General features: G+C 38.9%; 1 protein-coding gene across 1 annotated transcript; it reads left to right on the top strand.

The window, feature by feature from the left end:
• Window positions 1-675: 675 nt before the first annotated feature.
• On the top strand, window positions 676-11,291 carry LOC140756148 (uncharacterized). Its single transcript, XM_073091588.1, has 11 exons — window positions 676-1,291; window positions 2,190-2,282; window positions 2,940-3,035; window positions 4,482-4,598; window positions 5,843-5,954; window positions 6,325-6,473; window positions 7,491-7,668; window positions 8,153-8,329; window positions 8,842-8,944; window positions 9,200-9,296; window positions 9,809-11,291. The coding sequence occupies exons 2-11, from the start codon at window positions 2,193-2,195 to the stop codon at window positions 10,004-10,006; spliced, it is 1,317 nt and encodes a 438-aa protein (XP_072947689.1). The 5' UTR covers window positions 676-1,291; window positions 2,190-2,192; the 3' UTR covers window positions 10,007-11,291.
• Window positions 11,292-11,515: the final 224 nt, after the last annotated feature.

The following is an 11,515-nucleotide window of genomic DNA, read 5'->3' as shown; positions in this document are numbered from 1 at the left end:
TTAAAATTCAACATTTATTTAGATTTCTACCTAGCGAGAGATCGAACCTGGACCCCTTTACGTGTCAGACGTTCGTGGTTGCAGCACCACGCAGGACAGGCAATAATATATTCATCTGATAAAACTATACAACTGATGGAAACTGTCAAATAATTTTGCTTTTACATTGAAACTAATTTCTAAATATCTATTCATACATTTATCTATTTATCAGTCTTTAGCTGTTGTTAATTGATAGACCTAACTTTCGTCGCTCTCACTGGTCTTGAGCCCTCTGAAACCTGGTTTCTAGCTGTCTTCAGCTGTGCCTAGATATTACTAGACATCATTATTTTTATTTTTCAAGTCAACGTTATTTATTTCCAGCCATCAGGTATCTTTTTAATATTTATATGTAGAGCTAGTTAAATATTCATATTATTTATATCTATAAATGGTTAAAAGTTTGTTTTATAAACAAAATATACCTACTCAATAATAATATTTAAAAGGAACTGTTTATTTAAAATGCGGAAAGCATACCGAGCTACGTAAATATGTATAATGCGAGAACACAAAGTCGCTAAACCTCGGCCTGTTCTTTCGGAAGCACTGTCGCTTCGTTATAAAAATCAATAGCATTAGTGAGTTCGTACAAACGAATTATATGAATCTCATCTGTGTGAGTCGCCGGGCCCTCGGTGTGCGGGAAACAAAAAAAAAACACAAGTGAAATTCTTGTAATAAAAATCAATCGGAGCGGAGAGAGAAGGCGCCGCGCGGGGCGCCGACTGGTCGGGCGCCAAGCCACCCTCCGCCTCCGCAGCCCCCATCCATACCTACTCCGCCTATATTGCATTTACCCGCCACCCGACCGAGATGCCCGCTATTTTTATATCATCCCGTGTCGTAGGCCACTTCCGAAACATTCAACTTCGTTACCGACCTACTCTTTCGAAGCTAGCTAGCGTTTCGTAGTAAAAGTTTTAGTCGTTTATTTGCCGTCCGAGAGCCGGTCGCGAGGGGGCAGAGGAGTTCAGAGAACGGCGCGCCGCTCGGCCGGTTCCCGGCAAAAAGGCGTTTGTTTTTATTTCTTCGGCGCGGAAAAAAAATCAGCACGCGCCCGCCCTGCACCTCCTAAACATGCGCCACGCAGCGACGCAGACTCGGCCGGGTGTGTGCCGAATTCACTTTCATTTGCGACATCTCATCGTCTCTCGAAGGTCACCGTGCAGCGGCGGAGTGGTCCCGCGGCCGTGGAGTGCATGCGAGAGGCGGCGGGTGCTTGCGGCGGCCTCCGCTGACCGACTAGGTGAGTTGACTGATTTGGCGCCCTCGTCTTCGGCGATTTCGCTTCCCTCACGTTTATCGCCTCCGCTTTGTACCGTCCTTCGCCCGCGAAGACGTTGAAAGTGAACGTTTTCGTATCTGGCGGCGAGCCGGGCCCGCGCAGCCGTATCGCACGTTCGTCGCTCCTCGAATAGAGTGCTATGAGGAGCACCGCGAGAGGGTTAACCGCGCAACTTACATTCACTACTCGTCTCCTCTCGTCCGTCCGACAGGTGACGGCGGTGGCACGCGAATCTGTGCCTAACGCGTCGGTCGTTAGGTCCGATATTGGAATAAATCGAACGTTTTATAGTAACGTTAAAGTTTTGAAGTACATTCGCGGAAAGTTATACTTGCGCAAAGTTACGGTTAAATTTGCCCATGTTTCGTACACGTTGCCTCGCTGTTATGTGGCGGAAAATAAAAATAAAAGTTCACGCGAGACGCTTTGGGCCCCGGCTTGCGGGCGTCAGAAAGAGAGAGAAATCGACTTTGCCCTCTTCATTTGTGCACCAATCGAGAAAAATTCAATAAAGCTCGCTTCCTTTTGTCTAATTGCCTATGTAAACCTACCTACTCGTACTTATAATACGACGGGCGTTCGATTCGCGACATTTGCAGGAAAAATGAGGCTTTGTATTGTTTGGGCCTTTGAAGACGATTGTTTAAGTAAATTCGCATTTCTTTTTAAAATGAAATATCTTATTCAAGGATAGAATTTGAAGTCTGAAAGTAGTAACCGTAAAGTATATAAAAATCGACGTGTGTATACTAACAATATGAATGTCGGATATGTATTGGTCATAGATTAGTATCTATGGTATTGGTTAATAACATACATTTAGCCATGTATATTTAAACAAGAAAATATTTTATTTCAGGAGATGCCCGGGAACGAACCAATGTTGGTAAAGTGCGAGCCGCCCTCGGATGACGAAGATTCGCAGTACCATCCGGCATTTTTATCCGATCAGGTATGTAGGTATCTGCTTATCTTAAAATAAACATTTTGTAAGTACTTAATTTAAAAAGGTAATAAGCATTGTACGAGTATAAGTCGGTATATTAACTTACTTATCTATTTGCGCCTCGTTATGGTCACCTATCTAATACCGGAAGTTAATAAATGACCCCAGTCAATTACCATTACATAACATACTATGTGGCAACAGTCAACACTTAGTTACTTACATCAACTGTTATAAATTGTAAGTAAGTACTTGAATAAGTAGGTGCATTTTTAATACACATGCAATTTAGTGTTTACATAACAATTTTAATGGATATCAGTTATCCGAATTCAACAAATAAATTAAAAAATAACCTATATTATGTTTATCGTTACTATAATTGCGCTTTAGTTTAAATTGACACTTCTTTTCAGTAATTAGTAATAGGTATAGTATACTTAATACAGTTCTACCACAAAATAAAAAAAATGTTTGTGATTCTACCTTCTACCCGCGATAGTGATACCTACACATTTCTTTAATGAGTTCTATCAATTTGTAAAACACGAAACAATGGTACCCACTTATTAATCGTGACTGGTGGCCCATTACGAAGCTAATTGTTGTGTAATTGGACAATAATCGTTAAATGGGTAATTTTAACGCAAGAACACGTTACAGCAAATCACGTCGGAGCTTCTACCAATAAAATTGGAGAGGGTTTGTCCTGATGACGAGAATGTTTCAACTTCTACGGATCTTCTACACCATTTGCAGGTAGGTACCAATTTATTTTTAAAACAATATTAAGGGATTATAAACGTATGTAACTTCTAATGACCCTGTAGCTTCTGATTCTGGATTTAAAGTGTCTGCTTTTATAAAGGCGGTTAATAATGGCGGTTGTGCCACCAAAGCCGAACCACGTACGTTTTGTGGTAGCAACTACTATGGTACTTCTTTATAACTTTAACAATCGTGTGATCTCGTTTAAGGGAACTCATTCCTCACTCGTAGTAATTCGTAGGGAGCTCAATGCCACTGTTATTGTTATCTCTTTCCTTAATGACGTAAGGGGACTCTGTCGTTCGTCGCAGAGATCAGGCGCTGCACGACTTTATATCTTGACACTTTGGTATAAAATCCATATTTGGAAACAAGTTGCTCTTCTCACGGGAAGTTTGTGTCAATAGCTATCAATTGTGTCGTGATTTTTACACAACTTAATTATTATTTATGTTGTTCAAAAATGTCGTTTCCTTCAAACTAGTAGGTACTTACATAATAACATTAATAACTGTTCGTGTTTTCGAGCTATACTTGAATTTTGAACGTTTATTGAGAACGAGATTATCGAGTTTTTGTCAATGATATCGATTGTGTCGATAATGAAATTAAGAACCATGTCCAATAATTGAACATTCGCACTAAGGCCGTTTGTCCACCGCACCGTCATCGAGCCGAGAATGAGATTAAATGGCCTAACGAGATTAATGGGCCTATTTTAAAATGTTGTGACGGCGATAGTTTATCCACTGCGACTGATATCGGCGGTTTATTTTGTTCCAACTGTCAAGCGTGTGTCAGCGGTGTATGGACAAGTTCCAACCGTCTTTTATATTGCCGGTACATCGGCCCGTGAAAATCTAGGTGCCGACCTAGCGGTCACGTCGATCTACTCGAAATATCGGCGGCCGGGAAGACGGTGCTTGGGTGTCGGACGTGCGGTGGACAAGCGGCTATAGTAATTGTATGTACGCTACTTCAGCGCCTTCATTAATTATCGGTGTCGGTGGACAAACGTCGTAACTGCATTCCATTGTAGTATTGTGTGAAGATTGTGCTACTATTGATACATCAATTCTAGCTATATGTATAATGGATAATATTGATTGTAACAATTCAATCAATTATGTACCTAATTCAAAATAAAGTGAAACAAAGAATTATTTTTTTATTTGACTTCGGAGGGTAGGTAATGTTTTTTGAGCGTATTTATGTAGGTATTTCGCATTAGTTGGTATACCCTGCAACACAAACGGCTTGACGGTCTTTAGTGCTTTAACAAACGATTTGTCGTCGCACACTCTACATTTTTATTTTTAACTACTCGGTTCATTAAGATGAGTAAACCTTACATATCAAAACGTCTCATATTATAAATGATGTATGTATGTTATGTATGTTAAATAGTTAAATACTCAATAAAGTCGTGTCGTGCAGCAGTGCGTGGCGCCGGCCGCGCCCGCCGCGACGCCGGTGCGGGCGCGCGCGCCGCCGCCCGCCGCCGCGCTCGGCACGCTGGAGACGCTGGAGCCCGCCTCGCACGCTGGCGGACTGGTAACTATGTACAATCTGTTAGCCACCATTAACATATATTATCATCTTCATCAACCCATTCCTGTCTCACTGCTGGGCCTCGTGTCCTCTCAAAATGAGAAATTTGGCTATAGATCACCACTCTGGCGAAGTGACTTCACTACTTTCCAACCATTTTTAAAAGATCTCTTCAGTATGCAGGTATTTCCTTGAAAAATGAAAGGAACCTAAGATCGAATCTCTGACCAGTCGATTGAGAGGTTGCATTTTAAGCATTGTATCATATTATGATTTTATTCTACTGTTAACTTAACTACCTATAACATTAAATTAGTATAGTCTGCGCCAAACTGATTCATTTCTATATTCAGAGTGGAATAGCAGTTTTATGCGGACTATAGAGCATGTTTAATTTGAATTATATGAGCTAGTAGTTTCCTTGTAGGTAGGTACTAAGAATAATCGTAGCTTAACCTGTGTCCTACGTAAGCACTACTCCCACATATGCATCACTGAGCTCTACTCCTCTAGATATAAAAAGTATTTCCTTTTACTAGTTTCGTCTCAAGAACAGTTTGTTATGTTAAATATTTAGATATACTTATTTAAAGAGTTTGTTGGAAATATCATAAGTATGAAAGACTACATAAAATTCTCAGTAGATAACATAAGGAAATTTTTGCAATGAGTACAAATCAGTGTTAAATATATTTCATGTAGTGATTGTCATTGCATTGAGCTCGTTATTCAATTGAGACATCCCGATGTATGCTGCGATAGCGATCCCGCTGGTCTATTGTAATGTTAAAACACATCTGTATCTACTTGGGTTTCTATTTTCTCAACACATTTGTATCTATTCATAAGGAAGTAAAGATGACTTTGAACATTTAATATGCAAAAAGTTTTACATAATTTGATTACAAAAATAACACAAATTTTGAAAACAAAACTTTTCCAAACTTTTATAACAGGCTTCGTAAGTAATTATGTAAGGGAATCATCTATTCCTGTATTAATCCGCAACTTATGCAATAATTTTTGTCTATAATTAGGATGTTTACGAAACTTCGATAAACTGTAATTCAATTCTAGGTACATGTAGCGCCATCTGTTATTGAGTAGTAAAAAGTAAAACCTATTAATTTTTATTTCCTGTAGCATTACATAAAATTTAAATCACATAGATGTATTAGTGTCATTGTTAAATCATAATATTTTATGTAGTTTATTGTTGACGAATTCTATTATTCTGCTGGTTTCAGGGGTCCACCCTCATCGACAGACACGCCACTATGCTTACGGTCAACGAGTTGCCTGATTCGTCAGATTTCATTCCATTACTAGCTGTTAAGGATGAACCCTTATCTGAAGGCGGTAAGTATGCAATCTTGCACGGAAACATTAAAATAATCCAAAATTTTGGTTGCTCACCATGACATGAAATAAGTCCCCATGAAGTGTATGAACGATCTTGATTTCAATTACATTTATTTTAATGTAACTATTTAGGTTTAGGCATTTTTCTTAAATCAATAAGATATTATAGTCTATCGAATATTCAGTTAAGTGAAATTCCTCCATAATAATTACTTTATATATTATAATAATAGTTCATATAAATATTACTTATCTTTTTCGTCTTATCCTCCAGTTTTTACTTACACTTTTGTTAGCCTTGTTGTAACTTTTTCGTAATTTATCTACGAAGAAATTCTTCATAAATGAGTTTTATTTTTATTTTTAGAACAACAGCATCTGAGCGGTGATGATACGAGCGACTCTGGTGGAGCTGCCTCGGAGACCCCAACCCGAGGGTCTCCCAAAACCTGGTCGCAGCGAGACATGGACAACGCGTTAGATGCGCTCAGAAATCACCACATGAGTCTTACTAAGGTATTGTGAGTAATTTAGTTATTTTAGATTATGCCTATGTAGTATATACAGAGTATGTATATTTATTTTTGGTATACTCGTAGTCATACTTGTTATACTCAGCTAGCGGAGCGGTAGCTAGTCTTAAATTGGAAGTCGTATAAATATGCAAAATATTATCCTACTCGTATAAAACTTTGGAAGGGTGATTTGGGGTGTGTGTAACACCATCTTTCGTTGAGTGGTTTTAGTAGCGTACATTGTAATTGCACTGGATTACAAAAAATAATGGCTGTCGTATTCGTATTTTTTGTAATCGGAAAGGACTTGCGATTTATCTGATGTAAAGTGATAACTGTTTCTCATTGAGGTCCATCAAATCCAAACAACAAACGTAAGTCCGGAAGATTAAGAATTGCAAATCAATTTCAATGTAGCCTGCTAGTCAAATGTTTGAGTACCGTCAAACGCAAGCGAAAGTTAACGACCGTACGTTTCGGCTGCGTCGAAAGGTTCAACCGACTCTCTGTTAAAAGGAAATTAAACAAAACTTCTTTTTGGCCGTAAATTAGCTAAAAGCGAAACTTCGGTACCTCACTAGTAGTGGTGGACTAATCTTGTAGGAAGCTCGGGGCGGAAAGTTAAATGAGGCCCAGACTAAGAAATTGATCTAATTTCAGCTCTTAAATATCTATAAGGAAATTTATAGACATTTAGCCGCAGTGGCGGACTAAGATCGTCGGAGGCCCGGGGCGGAAAGTTGAATGGAGGCCCCTAGGTTATTAAGTTCGCCTGTGATTCGATGATCTTTTTTGTTGCTGACTGATATATTACATAAATTGTTTGGTTCTGACGACCTTTTTTTTTAGCTGGAGGTCCTCCAAACACAGTTCTATTTGGAGGCCCTCCAGGATCGAAAGCTCGGGGCGGATCGCCGCTTCCGCCCCGCCTTAGAGTTTGGGGGCCCCCAGGACGGACCATTTCTGCCCTCCCTTAACCTGCCAGAGCTCATCAGATGTGACGATTCGTGTGTGTCAGGCGTCAGCGCGGTACGGCATCCCGTCGACGACGCTGTGGCAGCGCGCGCACCGGCTCGGCATCGACACGCCCAAGAAGGACGCGGCCGCCAAGTCCTGGAGCGACGCCGACCTGCGCGGCGCGCTGCACGCCTTGCGGGCCGGTGCCATCTCCGCCAACAAGGCCAGCAAGGCCTACGGTCGGTGCACACGCTTTTTATGTACTGAGTGTGCTTAATGACGAACTTGCTATATCGCTTCTTTAAACATGCTGGGTTTAAATGTAACTCGCTTTAATTAATAATGTCAGGTTATTCGAAAATGTAGTATTTACTGACTTTTACTGGTAGATTCGCTCGCATTTACTTACAAGTTTTTATCTTTTCTATGGGAAAGCTACTTTTTTGGGATAAAAATATCCTATATCCATTTTTGATCCTCTGGTTACGTATGTACAAAATTTCGTGTGAATCGATTAAGTAGTTAAAATTTAAAATGTAGAAACAAATAAATAATCCAATTCACATCTACATTTATAATATTAGTTAGAATTATCTTTTCTATTTAGGTAACCTATTTATTAATCAATTTTTAGCATAAACCTATTCTCCCTTGGAGGGTCTTGATACCCTCCGAAACTAAAATCGTGGATTCGTTACAATTGCAACTCTGTGTGTTCTCCAGGCATCCCGAGCAGCACGCTGTACAAGATCGCGCGGCGCGAGGGCATCCGCCTGGCGGCGCCCTTCAACGCGGCGCCCACCGCCTGGCGCCGCGCCGACCTGGAGCGCGCGCTCGCCGCCATCCGCTGCGGCGCCGCCTCCGTGCAGCGCGCCGCCGCGCAGTACGGCATCCCCACCGGTACGTCCCCCGCGCCGTGGCGTCGGCCGTGCAGCACGAGAACATCGAATATCATCTTCATCCCGGGGTCTTCTGCCTTTAACATTGCAAGGAGCCATTAATCGAAATTCCGTATTATTCCGTTCATTCCGTATATCCGAGGATTACATCCCAAACACCTCTTATCTTTCAAATTTGGCGTATATTTATATACATATATGTGAGACTTATAAGAAAAAGCGGCTAAACCAATTCTCATCCCACCCCACGTGGAGAAGAAGGGATCTCAGCAAATGTCGTGATCAGTGCTCTTGAATAAAAACGTCTGAGAGTTCTTAAAAATAATGTCCCAATCCGTGTCCTACAGTAGGATAAAAATAAGTAAGCGACTGAAAGTACTAAAGAAACTAAAGAAAAATAAGAAACCTAATCAATATTTTTTTCAATCCACTGTTTATTAACTTTTGTCTCGAGATTTAACTTGAGTGAAATTAATTTCAATACATGCAACGCCATCTATTGTTGAATTTCAGGCACCTTATATGGACGGTGCAAGCGAGAAGGCATCGAATTGTCTCGCTCTAACCCTACTCCTTGGTCCGAAGACGCGATGGGAGAAGCGCTTGAAGCTGTTAGGTAATATACAAATCTGCATTTAAACAAATATGTTCAATTGTAAAGTATTTTTGTTATTAGACTTCATTTCTATTTATTTTTGGCAAAGGGAGATCTTTTGACAAGGGTGACTTCCCGCTACTCGTCACGAGATGGCGCCACGATTTCTTTGTATTTATATGTATGGGAACCATATTAATAAAATCTTATCCAATACTTATGAAACCTATGGATTTATAAGTAGCACGCATATAAGTGTGTACATCTTGTTTCCAGGGTAGGTCAGATGTCTATTAACCAGGCGGCGATCCACTACAATTTACCTTATTCCTCCCTCTACGGCCGCTTCAAGAGGTGCAAGTATCAGATACAGGTTAGTACGCTAATTGAATATTTATGACTTCCAAGTATGTTCTGTTAATTGACTGTGAGTAGAACATGATTGCTGAGTCATTAATTAGCTTATTGGAACATAGCGAAATAACGAATATTAAAAACACTTTAAAATCGATCAATAGTTCTTAGATGAGACCATGAAAGACTAATCTTATATAAGGAAATGATAAAACTTATTGAATAATATAATATGAAATTTATCGAAGTTAATACGTAGAGCGCCATCTACTATCAAATAGGTGGAGACCTTGGAGAGCCTTGTTAAAATAGTGTAATCCAAATTACAACACTAACTTTCCTTTCGCTTTTCTGTACAATTGAAATTATTTTTAATTTTAAACTTTAACGAGTTTAAATTGCGTAACATTTTTAATAACCCTATCTACAATGACCTGCATACTTTTAAATAAAAAAAAATGTTGTTATATTTTTTTACTAAACGTTGCAATGTACCATATTCCCTTTTAACACAATTTACGTTAATTTCAGGTTCCTCCCCATCCCCCACAAGATGTGGCTAACACCGCAGAGATGGAGCCCCATGTCCAACCACCAGACTATCAGCAACAAACTCAACAGCCTTCGGAGGACCATAGCTCGTACTTCGACATCCCCTTCAGCCACATGTTCCAAGAGTACGAACAAGCGATGTATTACTCCCAGTGCAACGGCATCACAACCAGTTGATCCTCTGAAGGATTTTTTGTGAGAGTCTATCTAATTATGCTTCTTGATATTGGATTTTACTTTTTGTTTCAAAGTACGAAGAGAACGGAATATTGTTAATTTAAGTGGTGGATTAAGGTTCCTTCAACCAGGTCGGGAGCGGAAAATTAATTGGAGGCCCCTAGTGTAAAAAGTTGTTTGGTTCTGACCTTTTTTTCAGCAACTGCGTTTGGAGGCTGCAGAATCTGGGGCCCGGGGGCCCCGCCCCCGCCCCTTCCGCCACTCCCTTAAGCCGGTAGAGCATGCTTCACGTGGCATTTGTTTTTTAATACAGTGAATTTATTTATTATTTGGAAAAAACTGCGAATGTAACTATATTAGCAATATGAAACGTAATTTTGTTTATTGTCGTTCATCTGTCGTGCATAAAAGGTTTCATAAAGATTTTAATTGTGGAAGTGACGGTTGTTTTGTCAATCAGAAGTTTTAATTAATATTTAAAACTTTTGATTTTGCATCATGGATCAACAAAATAAGTGACTCTCTTCAGAGATAATACTAGAAAGTAAAGCCTTTTAAATTAGGCGTACCTATGTTAAGCTACATATTAAGTATTGAATCACAACTAATTTACCAACAATATTTTATGTTGCTAGTTATGAAAATCGAATTTATTATATCCATTTTATGGATAAACAAAGTAGTAAGCAACATCTTTCTATTTAGTATTACTATCTTAGACATAATAGCGATCTGAAGTTAAGAATTTTTCTTTCAGTATGTATCGTCAGCAATAATTTTATATACGTGGTAGGACTAGTTTAATTAAAGGTGTAATGTAATAATGTAATGACATTCGAATACGTAATCTAGGTTGTTAAACGGTTAGTGAGGTGTCCAAATATGATTTTCTTATTACGTGTAGATGATTTGCATCGAAGACTTCGATAGATGAGGATTGTTATACACAGTTATTGTATAAAATACTTTTGTTGTGTTATTCTATATATCCTATTCATCAATGGACGAATTTATGTCCGTTAATTTTAATCAGTTTGAACTAATTTCAGTCAGTGGTATCCATGAATGTGCGTTTTTGTTTAATATTTACATTATAATAAGTAAAATAAGCTGGCAACTCGCATATTTGGTTTCCTTGTTGCTTATAGTGTCATCTAGTGAAGAAAATGTGAACTATATTTTTTAAATACAATATTTGACCATTCAATTAATTTAGAAAACATGCTGGCTATATAAATCACATTTGATTTTCGCACAATTGATAGCAAGATTAACCAGTCATGTAGTCATGTACACTTGTTTCATTAATTTCACACGTGGTTCATAAAGTAATAATAAAATCATTAAAATAAATATACTAGTGACAATGCTATATTAAGCAAAGCCTCATTTTGCTAGATGGTAGTTTTAAAATGTAGAATGGTAGAGTGGAATATTAGATGTATGTACTTAGTACCACGTAATTATACGTAACTTGTGTAATGTATGTAATTATTATAGCTTAAGTAA

The sequence above is a fragment of the Epargyreus clarus genome, unplaced genomic scaffold, assembly GCF_041222505.1.
Source record: "Epargyreus clarus isolate Ecla_fem2 unplaced genomic scaffold, WU_Ecla_fem_2.2 ptg000034l, whole genome shotgun sequence".
Taxonomy (NCBI): Eukaryota; Metazoa; Arthropoda; class Insecta; order Lepidoptera; family Hesperiidae; genus Epargyreus; species Epargyreus clarus.
The sequence above is the reverse complement of the archived record's forward strand: the minus strand, read 5'-3'. Positions and strand labels throughout refer to the sequence as shown.

Bases quoted from the DNA above. Each gene is read 5' to 3' on its own strand.
- LOC140756148 (XM_073091588.1), top strand. From the start codon at position 2,193: ATGCCCGGGAACGAACCAATGTTGGTAAAGTGCGAGCCGCCCTCGGAT. The intron at 2,283-2,939 runs GTATGTAGGTAT...AACACGTTACAG, and splicing joins CGGCATTTTTATCCGATCAG to CAAATCACGTCGGAGCTTCT. The intron at 8,945-9,199 runs GTAATATACAAA...TCTTGTTTCCAG, and splicing joins GAAGCGCTTGAAGCTGTTAG to GGTAGGTCAGATGTCTATTA.